General features: G+C 39.1%; 1 protein-coding gene across 4 annotated transcripts in view; it reads right to left on the bottom strand.

Annotated features, from left to right (window-relative positions):
- LOC104142724 (ubiquitin-conjugating enzyme E2 E2) overlaps window positions 1-23,846 on the bottom strand; it is a 213,326-nt gene that overhangs the window by 10,413 nt on the left and 179,067 nt on the right. For all 4 annotated transcript variants that reach the window (XM_068935414.1, XM_068935415.1, XM_068935418.1 and 1 more), the window contains exon 5: window positions 16,133-16,280. In XM_068935414.1, coding sequence (XP_068791515.1) covers window positions 16,133-16,280 — 148 coding nt within the window. The remainder of the gene's footprint in view (window positions 1-16,132; window positions 16,281-23,846) is intronic.

The following is a 23,846-nucleotide window of genomic DNA, read 5'->3' as shown; positions in this document are numbered from 1 at the left end:
TGTTACCACCAAAGGAAAGTAACAAGAAATGTAGTAAGACATCCTTTGACATAGTTTTCTTAGATACGAGCTGATCTAACGTGCTAAACAGAGACTGCCTTGCTATCGTCACTTGTCAATTCCAGATGAAACCCTAGACTGCCTTTCCAGGTATAACATGAGAAATAAGGAAATATAGGGCAAATGCGTAACAACTTGAGACATTGTCTTTGGAAACACATCTGAATATTTACACTGAATACCTTTGTTACACCTCTGTATTTAGAGAACTAAGTGAAACTGTACTGAATACTGTAGCTTGAAGACTGTTTAACCTTAGAGCCTAAGTTTGCAAAAAGTGTTTGTCCGTACAGAGGATAGCTGGCCTAGTGGTCACTACGCTAACCTAGGACTAAACGAGACCTACTATTTTGCCTCCTATTAATCTATTTATGTTTCATTCACCAGTACATCCCACAGTTCTGGTCCTTCAGTTATCCTGTCCTTGGCTACCTCTTTAGCTATACACCTACAGGCTTTTTGCTTGGTAGAAATCAGGGTGGGTGCAAGAGGAGAAAGGGAAGGGGAGAAAAATGTTGGATCTGACCATCATTTCTGAAGGAGACCTCAGGTCTGTTGAGCTGTTGTCCAGCCAGGATGCTGCCAGGGTGGGTGCATGGGCATGTGAGCAGGGAGCAGTTATGCCGCACTGCTTGCAAGACGTGAAGCTCCGGAGTGGACTTCACAATCTAAAACTTCTTGGACTTCACAGTTTGAAAGTAGTCATGATGACCTAAAGAAAGTTATGTGCTCTTACTGTGGTGCCTTAGTTTCCCATCTGTAAAACTGGACTAATGCTTCTCTATCATGCACTTTAGTCTGAGAATAAATATGCTAAAAATTGTGAGGTATTTGCATACTCTGGTAAATGTGGCTGTATAAGCACCATAGACAGGTGTTTGCATGTATTGTGAAGAGACTGTTATCTCTGACTTGACTCTAAATTTTGAGTTCTACAGAATGGTCAGAAATGCATCTGACTTCTATTAGTTCATACAAGGACTGGAAAAGTTGTTACACAGACATTAAGGTTTATGTGACTTGATTCCAATGTCCACACTGATGTCTGGAAGAAAATGCTACCTATCTTCAAAAGTAAATGAGCTCTCCAAACCCAATTTAGAAAATATCCACTTACTAAAACATTCTGGATACGTGGAAGGAGAAATTCATCCCTCTGTCTAGGCTTGCATTTGACTGGTGTCAGGCTACCTACCACAGATCTGTGTGAAATATGAAGCTGCCTCAGAAAAAGATGTTTCAGAAATATGGAGTATTATCTGGCCCAATTTTATTAACATGGCTCTTAAAGGAAAGTGTTGGCAGTGATTCATCTCTATATCTTGCCAAGGGAAATCATTCTTGTTTAAAGAGTAAGGTTTTTTTCAATCTTCAGTTTTTAGCAGGGTTTCTATAAACTTCAGTGGTTGACTAGGAGTTAGCTGATGCAATCACCGATCAACGAGGCATAGTGCAGTGATCTTGAAGAGTTGTCTTTAATTAAGGCAGAACATGCACCTATTAGAAGTGCCAGCATGTTGGAACAATTAAAGTTCTGAAGTAACACTCTTTCCTTTGATGTTTGGATGTATCTCAAAATTAAAAGCACTGATACATTAGCAAAGTACCTGTTCTTCATAATAATGAACTCAATTGAGAAACAGTCATTGTTATCAGTAAAAAATTAGCAAAAGTGTTTGAGACAGCTAAGAACTTGATATGGAAGACATTACATGGCATAAGGCCTGATAAAATTTGCGGAGAATGCATTTACCTTATGGAAGATCACTGTGACTGGATGACCAGGGAATCAGAGCACTCTGATCTGAAAAAGCTCTCAACCAACCAAACTGCTAAGATTCATAATGTAACTAGCATATATGCATAGCTTTGTAACTATATTTTCAGAAAAACACTGTGCGTGCTTTTTTTTCTCTAGATTTACCTAGGGAGGAATAGATATTCCAAAGGAATATCAGTGTATTTAAAATTTCTCTTCTTTTAAAAAAAAAGAATCAGTTTTCTTTCAGATTTTTCCTTCTCCTGCTCCCACTGATTACATCTCCAGGCAAAGGAGTGACTTACGGGTCTTCTAGTCCCCAAACAAACCGTCTAATCCCAAAGCAACTAGGTGTAAAGGCATTCCCTGTGGCCATGCTTTGTATAGCGTTAGATCTCCTATAATCACATGTACCAAATGTAGATTACTCTGCAAGAAAAATGGGTGGTTCCATAGGATCCATTTATTATGTGGATTCCCAGGTAACAGGGAGGGGAGGAAGTGTTACAAAGCACCGTGTAGTCTGCTCTTTAGTGGTGTTTAGAAGTTGAGAGGAAAACTAGTGCTACAGGCATCTTCACTTTTAGAAGGGTTTGAACGTGAGTAACACCAAAATCTTGAACTTAGGCACACTGGAGTCATTTTAGGTCAGATGCAGGAATTATCTGAATCCTACTCTTGAATCTATCCCTTTGTTCCTCTGTTGAGATTAATCCATGGAATAACTAGAAAAGCCTACATACCCTATGAATGCTACTTATTTTGGTTTAATCTGATTTTCCCCTTCTTGCCCTATTAAATCATGCTATTAATTCAACTCATGTAAATCCAAAACTGTTATTAGGGATTTCATACAGCATAAAAGACTAAAACAAGCTTTTACTTACAAAAGGGAGGTGGGTGAAGAACTTTATTTCTACTGAAGGCCAGTAGGACTTTCATACATAGGCCAGGTCCTGAACTCCTTGGTTTGCCACACATTAACACACCTCTTAATGTGCCGCATCAGCAGAACCTGGGACACGGATCTGTGGGGTGAGTCTCACTGGTAAGGTGCAAAACTTGGAAGGGCTTCTGACAGTGCTGGCCTGGTGGACTCTTATCCATCGAGTACTGCAGAATTTACAGCAACACTGTCCTACCAAAAGAGGCATCCAAAGGAGATGCTTGCACCAATGCGCACTGGCTCAACAAAGTATGAAACATGGAATGCCATCCTGAAGATGTGCATGTGCCAGTAATAACAATATTTCTAAGAGCTGATCACTGAGGGGATGTGGAATATCATAAAAAAGAAGAGCTGTGCCAGCTCTGCGAATGATTGAGGAATCAGCAGCTGAGTGAGAAAATAACCTCATTTTAGTAACCAAATGGACTTCTAAATTAACTTCAGAGTATGAATATAATTAGGTTTAATTTAGAACAAGATCTAATAGGACTAGAAAGAAAAACAAGTTAAACAAAACAATTAGCATCCATCATGTAGGTAGGTTTAGCGCTAGGATTAGTTGCAGTGAAGTTACACGGCAACCCTGGATAAGGTTTGTATTTATGATATTTAGGGTGATAATTTCATATTTAGTAACAGGTTAAATAACTTTCCTTGGAAATCCTCTTTCTTGTATGATGGATAATACTGGCTCTGTTTTCAGGTCTGACTAAGTGATAGTCAACTTGCCAAGGGACTTCAGGCACTGGCTTAAAAAGTCCTAAGCTCGAGCTGTAGAAAAGAACCACAGAAAGTGGATGTGGAGAAGACAGGGAAGGCCATGCAGGCATTCCTTCTGCTAATATAATACAGTATTATTATTATAATACAGGCTTACAGTATTTTTTACCCTTATGCCACCTTATCTAATTGATATTATAAATACCCAAGTGATGAGGTTTCCAGTCCTTGAGAATTTTCCAAAATCTAACTCATCTGGAAGTTGCAAAAAGCTCCATTCCACAGCAGTGCCTTTTTTACGCCTTGTGCAGATGGAATACTCTACAAACAATTTACTAATCAGAGTTCTATTTCTGTATCTCATATGAATGTAAAATCTTACTGTATAGCCCATCCTTAAATTTGGGACAATTACACTGTACATATTGCTATTTAAGCAACTGTCTGATCCTCCAGCTAATGCACCTGAACCTGATTTGCTGTGAAAATAGGGATTCTGAAGCAACACTGCATATAATTTGTTTTATCTGTTGCTCTTTGATGGCTCTGCAGAACTGTAAAAAACAAACAACCATTTCCTCCTCCTCTGCTGAATAAAGTAGAAAATTAGCCATGCAAAATAAAAAGGACATGTCTTGCAGTAGCGTAAATCATCTCTGAAAGTAGAGTCTGAACCACTCAGGAATGGGAATTTCTGATATCTTACTCAAGAAAGTGAGAGATTAAATGATTTAATAGCTAGAGTATTTATACCCAGGATTATAAATTTTGTGTTGGTGATGATGTTTTGCAGGACTGACTCTTTACTGTTGTGAATCTGCTAGAAAGCCAAATGTAGCAAGCTTCTTTTCAGGAACTTAAAGAATATGGAACGGTGTGATTTCTAATGTGAATAAGAATAATTGTATTTTAAGAAGAGGAGGAAGCATCCTTAAAAAGAGTTGTACTAATCAGGATCTAAATGGGGTTCATACTGAATTAGAAACATGCAGTAAAAAATTTCAAGCTTTGTCCTTGCCTTCATGTTAAAAAAGGTACAGAGCAAAAAAAAAAAAGCAAAACACTTGGCAACATACAACAAAATCTACAAAATTTATAGACAGAATAAAAATTTAGACAGAACAAAAAAATACAACATGAAAAATTTGGGTGAAAGTCATCAACTGGAGTGATGCCAGCTGAGATTTGAGCTATCTGTGCTAACTGAGAATATCGAATATTAGATTAAATTATTATGAGATTAGAAAATTAAGTGTAGGAATACACTGTGATATCTAAAGTTATTTACTTTCTGGTTTTAGTTCTTTTTTCTCTTAAATATATGCAGTTCTTTCTGTTAGTGAGAAAATATATCCAGTAAGGAAGAGAAAGCATTTCTCACCAGTAGAAATAGAATTGGTTAAGCCCAAATGTGCTGTATTGACTTTATTCAAAACACTCCATTGTAATTAAGGAAGTGTCTGTATTGGTTAGACAAAACCTGCAGGAAACAAAGAAAGCCCATATAATGACTGTCAGTGACTGGAGTGAATTTTGAAAGTAGAAGTTATATTAAGCTAGAATTTTAATTGAAAAAATAGAATAACTAATTGCTTTATTCAAATATTTTACATAGCAATATGCAATATTATTATGTATTATAATTATAATAACATTATTTTGTATTTACACAGTAAATATTTTACACAGTAAAATATTTAAAATTGATGTCTTATTTTGGTCTTGGGTCTCGCAAAGATTTATCGTTTATTACATATGTTTACTGGAAGGAGAATGAATTGCAACCTTTTATACTCGTATCATTTTTCAATTAGGCTCTTTCTCAAGCACTTTTAACTTAACTATGGTTAAGATAGACCCCATAAAACCCCCCTATTTCTTGAACAGAGGTGCGTGAATTTTTAAAGACCTTGAATGTATATTTCTTGCATACCTTTCATAAAACTTTATGTAAGAAAATCGTCAAGAAGCAAGATGTATAATTTTTTCGGCTTGGTTGACATTTTTTGAGAAGACTGAATGTTCTATATTCTACATGCCGCTTTTGGTGTACACTAAAATTTAGGATCAGTTAAGGATAGTGAGAAGAATCTTTTCTGTCATGATTGCCATTACATCCCTTTACATTTAACTCGTCACTGATGTACAAATCCTCTTTACTGATTTAGATTTTAGTAGATCACTGACTTAATCAATTGCTATTTAATAAACTGAGGGTTGGGTATTATTATGCCTCAAGTTCAATTTTTCTCACCTAATCTTAAATGAAAACAAAACAGGAGTAGAAAACATATTGAAAAGGACAAGAGGCTATTAGCACCATTGTCAAACCTTTCTCATTTAAGGAATGATTAAAATCTAAGCTTATTTCTTCTGGAAAAATGGTAAAACAAAATAAGATGTGACAGGCAATTTTTTAAAGAAGATTATAAAAAAGTAAGTGGTCTTGCTCATCTTTTCCATAGTAAAAGAGAAACACAAGCAAAAAAACAATACACTTGGAAAAAGTTAAATGGAAATAAATGCTTCACACACCAACTAATTACACACATACATAGAAGAATATAGTGTGGGAATATTATAAAGTAATTAGTTTAGGAAAATTAAAAAAGGATTAAAAGACCCACTAGTCATGGCAGCAGCTAAGTTACCATTGCAAAGGCTATTACTGCTCATGCTTCAACACATAATCTGATCATTAGCTGTGGTTAGGAAGGAATTTCCTCTCAAGTATTACTGCATGAGTAAAGTGCTTTGAGGGAATTTTATACCCTTCACCGAACCACTGAGCAATGAGCAGTTACAGGCAACATACCTGATCGAACGATGTATTACTGTTTTTCTGCTTCAGAATTTCTATACTTCTCAACATTTTTAAATGATTATTGTTTGTAACATTAAAAATACATCAGATAGATAGATAAAAAAAGGATAGGGTAAGCGCGTGTGTGACGGACATCTGGAGCTGTATCTAATGACTACACTATGTCTTACATATCACAAAATCCAGCTTGCACATTTTATTTTTTATAAAGTAATCTGTGCCATTTACTTAAATTATATACCACCCACCAATATTCTCATGTAAATACCTCCAGATACTTCAGAGAAAAAAATTATTTAAACAGATGCTAGACTTAGGAAATCATATTACTGTCATTTTAAAATAAATATTTCCAAATAATCTCATTTCTTATAGTTGTATTAATCTTTTTCATGATGGTTTGTGAATTTTGAATAATATACATCTACATACAGGCAATGCATCAATGCTCACAAACAACGCTCTTCTGCCCATAAGGTGTTGCCAATGTGTGACTGAAAAGAGCAAAGATTTAAGCCAACACAAATAACAATCTTGATCCTAGCCTCCTCCCCCTGAACACATAATTAGGAGATATTCCAAGACATATTTTCTTGAGAACTACTAAAGGGATGACAGTTCACAAATGCTTTTCCTGCTGTTATAATAATCCCCACAATCATTGGTTCATGTTGAGGGGACTTAGTCAATTGGTAAGAAGAAAAACTTATAACATTGTTATCAGTTCTTTATAGCTACGCAAATTAATTCTCTTCCAGTACTTATGTATGTATAATTTTCATAATGTGATGCTGCATTGTTTGCATTTACATGTTTCATTTCTTATTTATAAATCCCAACCACAGAGTTGAACTCTGTGATAGGTGTATATCTGAAGATACAGGTATATGCTTCTGCAAATATATATGACCAGACATATAAAACGTTTTTAGCTGCCTGACAGTGCAGAGAGACTCCTAGCAGGACTTTCAAATGCCTAAATCCCATGGGAAGTACTGAAAACCTTGCCGGTTGTCTGTCTGTATCTTTAGGTGCCTAAGTGCCTTTAGTATATTGCTGCTGTGTGTCCAGCTCTTAATATGAGAACCAGTAAGTGATCCAAACTATAGTAGAGTAGTTAGTGGTAAAAGTCTCTTTTAGAAGGAGTGAAAAAAGAAGCCAGCGGTAGACTATCAAGGATCTGTAAATATCAGCTCTAGAATATATGATACAATCAGCCAAAATATGTATATAGTAATTCAATAAATACATAGCAGATTCTGCAGAACTTGCAGGGAAATATAAAGTATTTAAAAAGAAATAGGTACTTTCTGGCAAAAAGTGTGTTGTCACAATTGATCTGAGGGGTTTGCCCATGTGAACGGAATTGGTGCCGACGGGTTTTTCCCAAGGCAATCCTGTCTTTGGTGTTGTCATTCGGCAGCCACAGAGAGCACAACAAAAAAGATCAGTTCTGTGCGGCATTTTCCTTTCGTGCTCCTTTAGGACAACTTATTATTATGGCCTTTACGCAAAATGATCAGCCACATGCACCCATCCACTCTGCTTCTAGTCCAGTGTCAATGATAGAGCAGAGTGATATAGCATATTACGTTTTATAGTTGTTGAGAAAAAAACTACGGGGATTTATCTCAGGAGCTAGCTAATCTCACGTGGAGACCACCCGAGCGAGAGCTTTTAAAAGGGACAGAGAGAAGATTATGTTGTAACTTAGAACAAAACAAAAACATTACTGTACGAATTGACTCCTAACTCTTTTAACTTTTGCATACTGCCTCTTACTTGTCACCATGTTTGAGGGACAAGGCACAGAATTGTTTCCTGCTCAAGACACACAAAGAGCATTTCCCCGTGTGCCGAAACAAACTAGAAACCATCCCATTTCCTGATAGAAGGTAGTATACAAACTCTGAAAAAAAGAGAAAAATAGCTCCAAGCTAAAGAATATAGATAATCCCAGACAACCACGGAGCAATTTCATAGTTTACGTGACCCTCTGTTGCTTACAAAAAGGATATATGGCAAAATGAGATTATATTGTCATATGCCTGATAGTACTATCCTATGATGGTGCACGTGGTAGCCTATGGGTGCTAAAGAAGAATCGAAGTATCAGTGGTTAGCCAGCCTACTAAAACTGAACAAACTAAATATTGTTTTGCCAATATACAACTATATCAGTAATTTTCCAGCGCATTTATTATAGTAGACATATCTACTCAAAACATGCTGGGTTACTACTGAAGAAGCATTTATGTTTTTCCTGTTTTCTATCTGTTTTGCAAATAAACATAGTTTCATTATAAAACAGTACAAAATACATTTGGACACAGGAAGGATTAAAAGTCCTTTTTGATAAACTGTATGAAGCTAATAAACGGCTAAACGGGAAGGAAAAAAATTAGATTTGATTCTGAAGCAAAGTTTTTTGGTAGTAGCAAACTGTGCAGATTATGACTTTAAGGAAAAAAATTACAGGCATGAGGAGAATGAGAAGTGGCTCATCGCTTGAACTTGCTGTCATCCAGAGTTTCTAAATTCACTTCACAACTAGGGGAGAGGGGAAAAGAAGTCATGATAATTGGGAAGTCTAAAAAATTGCAGAAGCAGCATCTGACATGAACTGGCATTGACAGAAAGCAGCCTCTGCTGTGGAGAAGCACCAGATGAGGAGAAACATCATGCATGCTTCCTGTTAGATCTAGATAAATAGAAGAACGGCGAAAAAAAGACTTATCCAGCCTGCTCAGTGGCAAGGGACGTGGACCTGTTCTTCATTACTCAGGGCTGGATAGCTATTTTAAAGTTGGAGCATTGCAGCCAAACGGCAGAATTGTGACCACAAGTCAGCCAAATCCTTACTCAAAGCCAAATGTTCCAGCATGGAACAGATTTTATTTTTACAGCTATGTTACATTTTCCTTTATTAAGATGCCTTAGATTTATTTTTAAACTTTTTTGGACAGGCTAGCACTTTCAGTTCTCTCAGCAATCCTGAAAATAGACCTATTGATATAGTGGACACCTATTAGTACATTCAAACAGATACAGGTACGGTTGGAGCTTATCGGCTGAAAGGGTAGAACTATGGGGAATTTAAAGTGTTGACAATGCTTGCTTTGTAGATGGCCCTGGCAACTTTGGATGCTAATGCCTCTGTAGCGGAGAGGATTGCTCCTAAAGCAGAGTCAACAGGACGGAACACGTCAGTGGGCATCAAGTCAACGCCTAGTAGCTTAAACTCACCACAGATGCATTTTCCAGTGAGGGCTCAAATTAATCTATTTTACTTTGCCTGAGATGTGCGCAAGACCTCTTCCAGGGGCCGCACAGGTGGCAGTAGCCCCTGGCAGCAGGGCAAGTGGCTTCCTTAACTGGCCTATCTAGATCTACCACTGCCAACATCTTGTGTTAAATGGTAGCGATTGAGAAATTACTAGCAATAAGCATTTAGATGAAGCTCTAAATTTCCCAAACACCAACGCAAATTCAAAACGCACGGGCACTCCAGACTTTCCAAACACCAAATCTATCCATGACATCCATACTTTTCCTTGTATCCTGGGGACTCCCTCGAGGCATGCCAATATGCGCTAGGGCTGGAGAAACTCCAATGCTGAGCTCTGGGGAAGGCTACTAAAAGCAAACCTGCTGCAGGATGGTGCAGTGGCCTTGCAGCACAACACCAAGTTCCTGCGGGCCATAGACAGGATGAAAACCACCGAGAGGCTGCATCGCCTGCAAAGTGCATGCTGCTGGCTGAAAGGGATGGATGGCTGGGAAACCAAGCAAACAGGCCAATGCAGTGCTTTCCCTCACACGTTGTCTGACCTACAGCTCCCCACTGATTTCTGTTTCGCAAAGGTCCTAGAAAACCATAGCAACAATCCCACGAGCCTTGTGGCAGGGCAAATATCCTTCAGGCTTTTAGGGCTTGTATGCTCATGTTGAAAAGTCACTCTCCAAACTGCTGTTTCAGATCCCATTAAGGATTAAAGATATGCATTAAGGTACACTACTGAATCATTTTCTGCAAAGGATGATAATACCAGAATTGTATAATCCCAGGAAAGAAGAAAGAATACTGTAATAGCTGCATCCCATCTCTAAAGTTTTCCAAATACCAGCACCCTCATGCAGGTGCAGATAAGGGTGTTTATGTTTTTTGTCAGAAAATATTTAGGCATACCTAAATCCTGCCAAACCCCATGGATAATCTGTTGTTGTAACCAAAAAGTAACAACAATATGTTATCCACAATTGCCAACACCACCTACTCTGTGATGAGAACAATGACATTTCTGGTAAGGAGAAAAGCAAAACATAAAGGTGGCTCTCATAAAGAAAGCATGAAAGCATGTGTCCTATGTCCTCTAGTGAGACAAGTAAAAATCCCCATAACCTTAGGATGTTGTTCGACTTTGTTCATCCTTATTTAGGTAAATCTAAGTCACTAAAGTGTACAGCCATGTTACTTAATGGGGGTTAACAAGTATGAAACTATCCAGTAAAGTCACGATTCGTGGTAGTACTTGTAAAAACCAGCATATACATTTCTGAGGTATGTTACATTTGAATACCATACAACGCATGTAAGGTTTCTTAACATAAGCAGTCTACTTTTCAGAAGTGCTGAGCAACTGTAAATCCTATTAACTTTGATGGGACTCACACCACCGTAACTTAGTGGTATCTGTCCAACTCATTTATTCTTGTAAATACACTTACTGATAAGGACACGTATGCTTCAATCGTAAACGACATTCAAGGCAAAATTAAAATATATCACTGAACAAGCTCACACTCTCTGGTGTGTTTAAAGGATAACAAGAGATAAGCAGCTTTACACTGCTTATATAATACACCATTGAAGCATCGAAGAGCAGAGTCATACCAGCTAACCTGGCTAGTGCTGACCCAGGTTAAGCAGTTACTGCTGTCAGTTGTTTGCTCATTGCTTTTCCCAGAGATTGATGCCCCTCTCTTATATAAGTTATCTTCCTTTTCTTTTTTTTTTCTTTTAAACCTAGATCATTTCATGGAATTGGGTTAGAAAGCAGTCAGACAAACAGTGAAAATCACAGGGCTCAGAAAGAAATAACCTTTGGCAGGGCTGAGAGTGAGATAGGAACATCCAACTGGGAACAGTAAATATTTCAACCCAGATGATGGTGATCATGAGCAGGTTTGTCTAGCTGTGCGTCATGCACTGATAGACTCCACGCGAATTAGTCACGCTCAAGAACGATGACTTCAGCATGATGCAGGGGCAGAAAAGAGGCATCCTACAAGGATGATCAAAAACAGAGCGCCCAGTTAGTGTGCAGCAAAGAAAAGACCAAGAGGAAACAGGATGGCTCCTCATTAATGTATCAGAAATGAGTGAGAAGAAGAGAAAATGGCCATTTAGACTTTCTTAAAACCAAACGGGTATAAAATTCCCATGAATCAGTTTAGGCCAGAAATTAAGGAGAGGTTTCTAAACAGCACAGAAAGTAAGGTTCTTAAAGAGCTCCTCAGTCATTACTTTTATTGCAGCTGCCAGCCAAATGTTCAATGTAACTGGACACGTTTGTAGGGGGCGGGGGGAAAATACTATGGTTGCTTACAGTATCCAGATGTCCCTTCTTATCCCAGGTGCTGTGCCACTGTACAAATCCTAACCTGCAAGGTGCCGCGTACGGGCACCCAAGTGAAATCTCAGGAGCTCCCCAAATGGACACAGTCTGTCAACGCCGGTAGCGGGGGCAAGGGCAAGGCCTACACGGGGGGTTCGGTGTTCCTGGTAGAGAATGCCAATAGTACGATTAAGGGCAAAATTCTTACGAATTTTACAACTTATATATGGAAAAAAGGGTAAGCAACTAGAGGCAAAGAGTTGCACAAAAAGTGAAGTGTGGTGTGAGTGAGATTTAACAGGATTTGTTCTGCTGTCCTAATCAAGGCTTTGCCATTTGTTATAGAGCAGATGTAATTCTACACTAGATTGTTAAGACACCAGTGATAATCAGGCCAGCAATGTCCAAATTCTTAATGTGTGAAAAAGGAGGATATGCAAAGAAAAAGGTCCAGTGCAGTCTTGTTGGTGTTTCAATTTATTTCCTCTAAAGCATTTGCAAATGAGGGTTTTACCCAGGAACTGAGACCCCTGGGCGGAGCTGAGCTGGGAATGACCAACTAAAAGCAGTAAATGTTTTAACCCAGATCGTCATCAGCAGCTGTCTAGAAATAAAAGTAGTTATTTTGTTTTCACATTTCAGTCTCTGCAAAAATACTAAACTTGCAGGGCCATCTATACTTCAAAGCTATTTTAGATTAAGGTACTGTGGGAATTTGCATTCTCAGAGCTACTCTTGAATACTTAATGTACAGTCAACTTTTACTCCAGAATAAGACAGTTTTTCCTGACTTAACTTAATCCACTTTCAAAGAGGGGAGTCTCCACACATGGATTTAATCTGGAATAGCTACCCCATGTAGGCAAGCCCTAACAGCTAATATTGGAAAGTAAATTTGTTCTCAGTACTCGAACACATAGCCTACAAACACTCGCTCACATATTCAGTTTTATGCAGATGAACATAGCTATCAGATTTCATGGGGTTACTGGCACATGCCAAAATATTTACAAGACTGGGGCCCTGCTTTGTAGAAAGAGATGTATGGCGTGCCCCAAGAGTATCACCTTAAAGAAAAATACTAATCTCTAGACTGAATGCTAGCATATCCCATCATCTCCTGCATCTCTCTGATGCCATTCCAGTTGGCTCTCTTACATTCACAGATAATTCACACATGTTCACCCATACACAAATACTACATCAGCCCTTCCCCCTACTGAAAAAGTCAGCCAGCTGTTACAAAATTCAGACATTCATTAACACAGTTTACTGTCTGATACTGCCAAGCAAAATAGAGACAATTAATAATAATCAGGACTGAAGGGTCTGAGACAGCTTACGAGTAAAGGCTTGCATTAGTTGTTTAAAAAAGGACAAACTAGCTCCCGCCTTGAGTGATAGGGAACAAAGAGCGGTGATGCACAACCAGGGAGGAAGGAGCCTCTCTCCCCGGCTTTTGTAGATTAGCGGGTGAATGGCAGAAGCGGCAGGAGCAAATACCTCTTTTCATTTGCTCAGCCGGTTTGAGAAGAATAGCGACGCTTGCCAACGGAGCTGCAGCTGGGCTCCCGCTCCCTTTAATCACTGTGTATGACTGCGGGTTAATTAGCTGCCATTCTTAGTGCGATTTGTTGTTCTAATGAAGATTTGCATAAATGCAAGACTACTGGGTAACTGACACTTGATTTTTCCCTTCGCAGAAGCCGGGGGTGGAAAACCCCCCCACCCCAAGTGTTTATGTTTGTGGGGGCTTCAGTGTTGCCTTTCCATTTGACCTGATCTGCTTCTGCCTGCTGAACGGTGAACAAAGAGCTCGAAGTTGCTTATCAAATCAAGACCCCTGTTGAGTTTCTGCCCTTAAAAAGAGTCAGACTAGTTAGATGAGGAGAGGACAGAGGGGTTAGAAAATTACAACTGGCTGATAGAGAGTAAAATACATAAATGTATGTTTTTGCATGTGTGTGTGCGTGTGTGCGTGCGTGTGCGTGCGTGCGTGTGCGTGCGTGCGTGCGTGTGTGTGTGTGTGTGTGTGTGTGTGTGTGTGTACACACCTATATATGTGTGTGTGTGTCTACACACCAGATGTATCAAGATATTCATAAGTGTTTTGCCCACCGTGAGAAGGAGCAGTCAATTTAAAGCAGCATGTTCAATCCAGACGGCAAGGAACATCTAATCCAATAATTTGGTAATGATAACATTTCATAAAAAATAAAAGGGACAAGCAGTGCAACCAGACCAGAAAAGAATAGGCTCTAAGGTATTAGGCAATGCGCTGAAAAGTAAGAACTCCTAAATTCATGCAAGCCTTCTATTTGTACATCACTAAAATTCACAGCTAATAAAAGTAAGTATCTAGCAATAAACAAGCAAACTAAAAAGGAAGGCAAAAACAACTCAGTAGTTCACATCTACCTGCCAGCAGCCTCTTATATGAGGGGAGCTCACAACACAGAATAAGAAATTGCACGCATACCTCCAAAATTCATAGGAAGATTTTAATGTGAAACAGTAACAAAATTCACAACGACTATGTATTTACAGGGCATGTTTACATTGAAAATGAAATGTCATAAAATTGGTTAGTTTACTGCAGTCATGACAATGCTTATGGTTACTACCTTGAAGAGATGAAGGAAAAACATAACTTCCCATTTTTAATATGTTTACTTGTTGCATTTGATAATATTTTGTGGGTAGCTGTTTTCAGTGATCCTTTTACATACTCGGCCTACTTAAACTGTTGTTTAATAGGGTCTTTAAAATAGTCTTAGGGAAGGAGGAGGCAGAGGTAGTAAACTTCTAGATTTCAAATCACTACTTGAAACTCGCCACATTTCAGGCTGTGTCTGTTTAAAGACAGGTGAACACAACTGAACAGGTATGTATTTCCAATTTCTGACTCCCAGCACAGCTTTCCTGTTAACTTTGGAAACAGCCATTTTTGCTAGTAGGAAACTACCAATTTTACAGCAGTATTTCTGTAGCTTTTTACCAGTTCTCCTAAGATACCCGAGCGAGTATTCACTTCTTTACTTTAGCTTTTTGTCACCAATCTGCCTGACTTCATGTAGGTACTTTTTGGAAGTAGACGCTACATGAAGTCAATCACCTGTTACGTTAGCGCAATAAGCAGAGAACTTCCAACACACCTGCAATAACCATGCCTGAAATGGTAAGCCAGGTCTCTTTTGCAGCTCCAGCTCTTATCTGGTTATTAATGCTGTACGCAGTAACAAACTCACACAAAATAAAAGTCAGTTGCATTTTGGTCCACCTTCACCTTATTTTGAGCTTTGCAAGAATTTAGTCCTCCATTGCGGCTTTTTACTCAGCCACTGATTACACAAGAATCTCACATTCTGCCCTTTGAAAAGTAATTATTTAGGCTCTCTAGTTGGGGAGAAAAGTTTTAAAATAGGAAAACTTAAGATTTAAAAACCACACGGCAAATTATGAAAAGCAAAGCAAAGTGCAGAATAAACAAACCAAACCAGCAGCATGACTTGTAAGCTGATCACCTAATTTTTCTTTAATAATTCTTTCATGATTTCTATATACTATGGTTTTCCAAGGCTACATTCAGAATAATTCATTGGTAAATAGGGTAAGAGAAAGAGGAAATTACAAATCTTGTGGTCAGGAACAGAAAACAAATCTATAAGAGCTGAGGGAAGAGGTTAAGTGCTATGCTAGTTAATAAGAATGACAGCTTGCTTTGAATACTCATACTGGCTGTCCAAGATATTGAATAAACTTCATTTAAATTAATTTTCACTATTTGTAGAGTCTATGTTAGACATCTATCATTGTCAGTACTATTAACATTCTTTCCAGAGACCATATTATCAGCATATTTGAATGAAACCTTTCCTTTTCAATATTTATTAACTCATTAATATTTCTTGATACTAATATCCTGGTTGCAATATCCAAATTAATGACTACTGCAAGGTATTTCCTACTGATTTAATTTCTTGAATTAACAGATTTTTATTCTCAGGTACTAAAAATGCACTCGAGCTCTGAAAATTGTGCTTTCTTTCTATACAATGCATCCATTTAACTGGATGAAATTTAAAACCTACATTTTTGCCTTTTTTTCACTCATAGCGGTAAAACAGTGCACCAGCCAGGTCCTAATAGCCGACAGACTATGAAGCAGGTACGAACACAAATGTGAAAGTTGTTCATCTTACCCGGGTTGCAGTCTGTGAGAAGGGAGCAGATGGAGAGGAGAACTTTAGAAATGGTTAATGCTGGACTCCAGTTGTCTTTTAAAATGTCCAGGCAGATGACGCCTTGGCTGTTAATATTACAGTGATAGATTCTTGTCCGAAACGTTACCTAGAAAAGACAGTGTGTCACAAAGGTGTTGAAACCAATAATTATATGACTACTAGGCAATTAAAAAATTACATGAAAGAACACTTTGCTTTCCTAGCTGAAATGACAGTATTCTCCTACTTTCAGTTAAAGATGGAGCAAGACAGGAGTATTTATTAGAGTATAAACTCTGCCTCCTCTGTTTATGGCCAGCAGAGGAACTGGTCTGCACGAGATAAAAGCGGGACATGTTTCTCAAGCTTCTTGTTGCCTCAGTTTCTCCAACTTCATGATTTTGGCATGGGGCTAAGAAAGCTTTTCTATCCACTCAACTGCACAGTGTTGATGACTTTACACTTTTAAGGGAGGAAGAAGAAGACACTGTCTTCACCGTTCAGCATTTGATCCAGTAAATTGAGCTGGAAAAAGAACTTGCAGGCAGGCATCACACCAGTCACTACTAGAAAAAATAAAAATGAAATATCGTTGAGGAAGGCAGCTGAAGGAAGATAGTTTTACTTCCAAATTTCAAGTCACAGATGAGTCAGCAGACTTCCTTAGAAATATCGTATGTCTTTTGTGTTTTATTTTTAGGATTTCTCTAACTGTTTGGGGTCACATATTCTCTCCCAGGTGATCCTATACATAACAGAACTGAGGAGGAGACCATTTTACTTCTTTTAGCCTAGAATGGTGTGTTTCTGTTCAAGTCCAAAATATAGTCGAAAATTCTTTTTATTTTAAAACAATTTCAGCTATGAAAGTTGGTGTTGTCGTTCAGAAGAAATAGTTGGACAGGAAGGAGGAGTATAAAAAAATTACATCTTGGGGGTCTCCACCAAGGATTGATTTATCCACAGTTCTATTCAAATGACAAGTCAAAGCAGATGTTTTTAATGACATGTTCATAATACCTAAAATGAAGATGTACAATTTCAGTGGTCTGTCTCATCAGCAACAATAACTTCCTGTCTACAGACAGGCTGCTTAGGCACAAGACAGAGCAGACAAGCACATCGCTAGTCTTAACCAAGCGTCTTCTTCGCCAGAATTGGATAGTTCTAATAACTGGGAGTGCTTACGCACTCCTCCTTACCCCACCATGCCAATAAATTCACTTCAGGATAGGAATGGAAACTGATGATAAGCACGATCATATTCTGAATTTATTCAGTAACAAAAGTCTCAGTGATTTCAGTGGGATTGAGATTGACCATTTATCAGTAAGCAGAACAGAGGAAATAACGTAGTGCCTGTTTTACTTCAATTAAAAAAAAATTATTCTTTAACATACTGAACACTTCTGCCCCTTTTCATTACGTCTTTCAAGCAGCTTTTACAAAATAATGAAAAGAAAAGGTAGTTCTCTACGTAGGATTTCTGGTATTAAAACAGTACATGCAATAAAAAACACTTTTTCTCATAAGTACTTTTTCACATAGATCTGAGAAAGCACTTCTGGAGCCCTAGTGTCATGATCAGTGAGTTATGTAACAAAGACCCCAAAATAGCAGGTTCACCAGCTTTTAAATATTATCTGTGTGTAATAGGCTAATTGAATAGTTTGCTGCTCCATACCCTACATATTTGTAGGTTTTTTCTTTTTTTTTCCTAAAATTGTGGTTTCAATTACTCTTTTTCACTCTTAAGTGCTTTGCTTCTGATACCTTTGTAAGAATCTAAAATATTTCTGGCACAATGATCTCAATTCATCCAGTCACTACAGCCAGAAGATCTATTTTTCCCATTAGAACTCCAAGTACACTCAGCATTTAGAGGGACGAGTGTCTTTTGGAAGATCAAGAAAATAGTATTCAGTGAAAAAATTAAATGTTCGTCTACAAAGGGAAGTTACTGTGAATAAGGAAGGTTATAAATATACAGAAGTAGCAAACTGTCTTACAGAAATTGCATGTAAAGAGTGTAAAGGGAGCTGGCATGGAGGAGCACCCAGTAAATTGTAGTCCGTGCTCATTAAGTCCCCAGATAGATTAACTTTCAGGCGCTCTTAATACTTGAGACATAACCGAATTAGGAAATACTTTAAAGCAAGATGTCCCATGACTCAGGCAAACATTGAGCACCTGCTTGATTTTAGGTATTATAGGCTTGCTTTTCACTACATAAATAGAATAAAGGTTGTTTTGTTTAATTATTTGTCCTGAACAATGGTGCTTTCCTGTACCGATTAAAAATTCGAGAGCTTTTTCCAGTGGTATCTGAATACACTGAGTACTCCCATATATGACGTCTCTCTGAACACAATGGAAACAGCACAGAGTCCACGGCATGAATTAAACTATACCCTCTAACTTGGTTTCAGGTACTGGGTCAGTCTAAGCTTCTAGCTTGCTTATGAGAACACCATCAATTTGAGTCTGTATTTTAAACTGCAATTCTTTTATAATCAACTTAGAGGACAGACACATAGCCACATATTCCCTTGACTTAGTTCCTTTTAAGCACTGATGTTGGGACTATGGGAGTTTGACACGCTTCAGAGAGCCACTGGGATGAATGAAGGTAGCTCATGTCTTTCATAAACTGTTCAACACTCCTTTGTCATCTGAGGCTATCTGTCGGTGGAGAAATGCAGGTAGTATTTTGTCTGTTTGTAGCTGGAAGGCTATTTTTAGAAAATACTTGGGACCTGAAATATTGAGGTTTTTTAACTCTGAGTATATCTTAAACTCATGACATGGAGGAAGGCACCCACTCACAAGATAAGGTTTGCTGCTTATCATTGATAAATATGTCGCCCACTCACCAAACATGCCAGTGCACTTAAAAATGCCTGTCTAAACACACAGAGGCATTTTAACAAGAAAAAATCACAGCTTTATAGAATTGCTGAGGCAGCTGTATTAATGACAGCCTTAATACACTGGGGACTGACAGTAGAAGGCAGTTTTGCCAGCAGATGCCCCAGAGCTCCCTAGCCGATGACAGCAGCACGCACCCTGCTCCCAGGGCTCGGGTTCCCGAGGCGAAGAGAGGACCTCGAGGAGAGGAACACAAGCAGAAGAGCCAGAACTGGCTCAAGAAATTGCCATGTCCTGTGGCAAATGGGGAAATGCCTGCCCTCTACTCCCCTCCCCGTGGAGGCGGCAGGGCAGGCTGGCTTTGTGGCCCGAGTAGCATCAGAGGCGCTGGATTCGGCGTGCGAGGAAGCGAGGCACCTCGCCGCTGTAACTGCTTTATAGCGGCGGCAGCTATAAGGAGACCCGCTATGAAAACACCTAAACAATCCCATGCAGAGGCTCGAGGGGTGTGTGGGTGTATAGCAGAGGTTATCCTCAGACAAATGAATGGCAGAGTTATTTATCTTTTTTTCGAAGATAAGTGTCCTCTATGGATTTACTCTCTTATGATTCTGCAGTTTTAAGAGAGTATCTCATTTTTGTTGAATGCAAGTGCAGGTCAAAGAAATGTGAATTACAGGAAATAGGGAAAAATGGGACTATCTTCTGAAAACTATATCTAAATGTACTGTAAAGAAGCTTTTGAAAGGTAATGATAAGGAATTTAAATTCCATCACTTTTGGAAATAAATAATAGTAAATTCACCTGTTTAGCTACTCAGGGTCACTGAATGCCAACCCATCTGAGCACTGTGAAACAGAATTAAACAAATACGAAAATTTTATAAAGTCTCTGAGAAGAAAATGAGGTTATTTATTTAAAAGGAGAGAGAAAATGATTAGAGAGAAAAGCTATGAGCAGCTGTTTAGGACAGAGACTTTAGGACAGAGAAAAGACTGTTTTTAAAATCCAGGAAGGGCAAATTAAGATGGATTTCAGTTGAGCGATTGCAGGCAAGTGATTGTGGGCAAGAGAAATTGCACCTGGATCTGAGAGACTCACTTCGAACATCAGTTTTCCAGCATGATTTAGTCCCAAAGTCACTCACTCTCACTAAATGTTAGGTTTTGAACATAACATTTCAACGGTAGGTCTAAATGCATCGTGGCGTTAGCAGCCAGGCGTGTGACTTGCTTAACCTCTACTGCCAGGTTTCGGGCACGTCAAGGCACCGCAGCTCTGAAAGGGCTGGTCCCACAGGCCGCTCGTGCACTTTCAGACTCCCCACAATTCAGCTCGGAGCCCACCCGTTGCAATTCCCTTCAAAAAGGTATCTGGAGGAAGAAGCGATTCTCCAGTGCTCCCGCTAGCACACGAGGGCTTGCAGCCTGCGCCAGGAACCGCATCCGGCAGCCTGTTTGGGCTCAGCCCCCACCTCCTTGTCTTCATTCCTCCCAGCGAAGCCGGGCAACGGTGCAGAGAGGGACGAAAGATTCCCGCCGCCAGCAGGAGAATAAACAGAAACCAAACGCTTTTGCAGGGCCAGCCCTGGAAGCAGGACTGCCATCCCAGGGCTTTCAGTCCCGCAGCTCTGCGGAGCCTCCTTCCGAGCGCCCGCATTTCTTACAAGGGCGCAGTCCTGCAGCCTCCGCTTCGATGAAACTTCTGCACTGCTCAGACATGCCCCAAGAGCTCTGTTCTAATAAAACCGTGGTGGCACTACCTGAAGTGGAAGAAGTTGTACTGCATACAGAAAAGGTTATATATATATATTGAAAAATATGATGCCCTTTATAATGATGTTCATGGAGCTCAGGAGGGAGCAAGTAGTTCTCATCTCAGTTTTTCAGACTTCATGAGCAATAGATTTGTCTGCTTGAATAGAAAGGCAATAAAAACAAGATCAGGCCTATACTCTTCAGTAATATAAGAACAACTACTGTAAAACAACCTAAATGAAAAACGTCTATAGCTGTGAGTGACACAAAGTTCTCGCAATAACCTTTATGTTAATTATCAACCTTAAATTTCTTACAGAGTGCATGTCATTTAATCTATACTGTAGCCAGCACTGAAGCTGCATTTCTAAGACAAGGAGATCCATCTCTGTTTTCTAACAGAGAATTGTAGCACACACAAGAACAATCACTGAGATACTTAATGGATTATTATATAAACTGTAAAATAAATGACTGACCGTATGATGCACACTATTAAATTGACCTGGTTAAATATATGCCAAGAAATGAACTTCAGCCAGTTCATAGAAAACTTGCTTACACCTAATTTTGGTAGGTAAAGAGTAGCTATAGATTATTATATCAAAGGAAAATATATCTCATCTGCATTAGCAGGAAATGATAACTTGTAACTACTTTTATCCGACCTACAGAAAAATCTGATATGTAAACCATCCTAGGGTTTCTGTGACAACCTGGACCATGTGAAGCATAGCTCCCAGAAGTGATAACAACTTAAAAGGGTTATAATAGCATTCATGTGAGTTAAACTTTAATATTGTCTAAAATCAAACAGCATCCAATTTGAGTTATCACTCAGTGATAATTCATAATGGTGATTATGAAGCCAAACTTACACCACTTCTTTGAACAGACTGTTGCAGGAAAAAAATTTTAAATAAACAGAATAATGCTAAACATCTACTTTATATAAATATACTTGTAAACATACACGCAGACTTGAGAGCAGAAAAAGCAGAGAAGGATTTTGCTAATATGATGTACCTGAGAGGGCAGGTAAAAAAATTCTCTTAAGCTGTACCAAGTTGTCTGAAAATAACAGAAGAGTAGGACAGAACAAAGGAAATGGAATAGTGCCCAGGTTAGGGAGGCTCAGAACAGAAACAATATTGCAAGATCCTCAAAAACGTCAAAAGCTTTCTGTGACAAAATCAATTTAAATTTTTATAAAGTATTTTAACTTAACCGACATAATCTTTCCTACATTTAGTAATTCTGTATGGAAAGGCAGGAATAAAGTCAATTTATAGAGAGTAAAAATTTTAAAGATTCAGTTGTCATTCAAGTGTTACAAAGCAAATCTCCCCTTTCATAGTTTAAAACATGTAGGCTGCTTCTTCCACCATATATTTTCTTTTTGAGTTTGCCAAAGTGTTCCTTCATGTGCCGTTTAAAGAAATACCACTGTTCTCATCTAAATGTGAGTAAACATACCCCATAGCTCCAAGAAAACCTGGCTTTTTTTAATCCCCTAATTCAACAGCCGTTGGGTATTTGGGGGCTCACTATACATGGGGCCTTCCAGGCAGATTCACCTCACAACCGTAGTGACTTGTTTCTGCTCGTAATCAGTATGCCTTTTCTTGGTCTGCAGTAATAATATATATATAAAATTCTTTCTCTCACGTCTGTATAAATATATGCGTACCTGTGTGTGTAAAAAGGACAAGAAAGAACATTGATACGTGATGCATTTTTAGATCACATACGGATTTTATGCAGCAGGAAAAAGTGATATGATGGAATTAATGCAATTCTAAAAACACTGCCTATCCAATAGAAGTCATACATCGTCTTTTGAAAGCAAATTTGACAGATAGCATGCAAACCACTGCTGTGAGGTAGAAGATATCCCCTGCAAGATGCTGGGCCTCTATAGGGCTTTGGGGGCGCTTAAAATACTGGGTACTCATAGGAAATAGGAAGAAATGATGGAATCTGCTAAGTTTTGGGGAGGGGAAAGAGGAAGAGCGTAGCTGGACAGGCTCATTTTCATTAAGACTAAAGAAATAAATACAAACCACCGATATAGTTAGTATTTAAAAACAGAGTGAAAAAGAAGGCCATTCATTAGAAAAATTGGCAATTCGATTTGGCAATCACTAGAAGAATTATCAGATAACTGAATTCAAAGGAAATCTCAGAGATTTACAAGGTACTAATCAATCAGATGCGACTTCTACATTTACTGATAATAAAACACAGTTCTCGATCCTTTCCTCAGCTTTATATATCTCTGCTTGCATCTCTGTCCCCCACGTCACATCTCTGATTTCGTTATTTTGAGAGACGTTAATGTTTCTTAAGGAGTCATCTAGGTTCAACCTGCACCGAGCTCAACGCTGCACGCTGCCATACAGTATCGTATGTATTATTTGAACACACACGACCTATGGACCAGACAGAGTGACATAGCAAGTGGTGTGTGTGAGCACTGCCCGTAATGGGTTTAATTCCCAGTAAACAGCTATTGGGAAGGGCAGGATGAAGGCTGCTACCTCTGACACTCTCCTACCAGTGCTGGGTTGTTCATTTGTGCCTTTCAGAAGTTCCCACGCATCCCATTTCTGCCTCCAATCGTCCGAAGTTTCCATCGGCTCGGAAAGCCTGCCATCTCCTCTTGTTGTCACGGATGAAGGCTCCCCGGGTCGCTGGCAGCAAGAAGCCGCAAATAGCCAGGCTGGGCGAGGAGGGAGAGCGTGCAGGGGCACGGTGTGCAGCAACGTGGGAGATGGCGGGAGAGGGGACTGTGAGGACAAGGAGAGCGGGGAGGGCGGGAGGTAGCCGAGCAAAGCTGCGAGCAGTACAGCACGGCGGCAAGAGCTAATGGGATGTGACAGAGGCTACGAGAGAAGTATGATGAGGCAAACGCATGTAAGGGATAACCGTGACAGCAGACTATCATATCTGAAGGCAAGTCAGAGGACAGCGATATCTGGGGGGAGGGTGAGGCGAGACAGGCTGAAGCCACCAGGGCCGCCGAGACGGCAAGGAGTCGATCATCATATAGGCTGAACTTAAGGTT

Source organism: Struthio camelus, chromosome 2, assembly GCF_040807025.1.
Source record: "Struthio camelus isolate bStrCam1 chromosome 2, bStrCam1.hap1, whole genome shotgun sequence".
Taxonomy (NCBI): domain Eukaryota; kingdom Metazoa; phylum Chordata; class Aves; order Struthioniformes; family Struthionidae; genus Struthio; species Struthio camelus.
The sequence above is the reverse complement of the archived record's forward strand: the minus strand, read 5'-3'. Positions and strand labels throughout refer to the sequence as shown.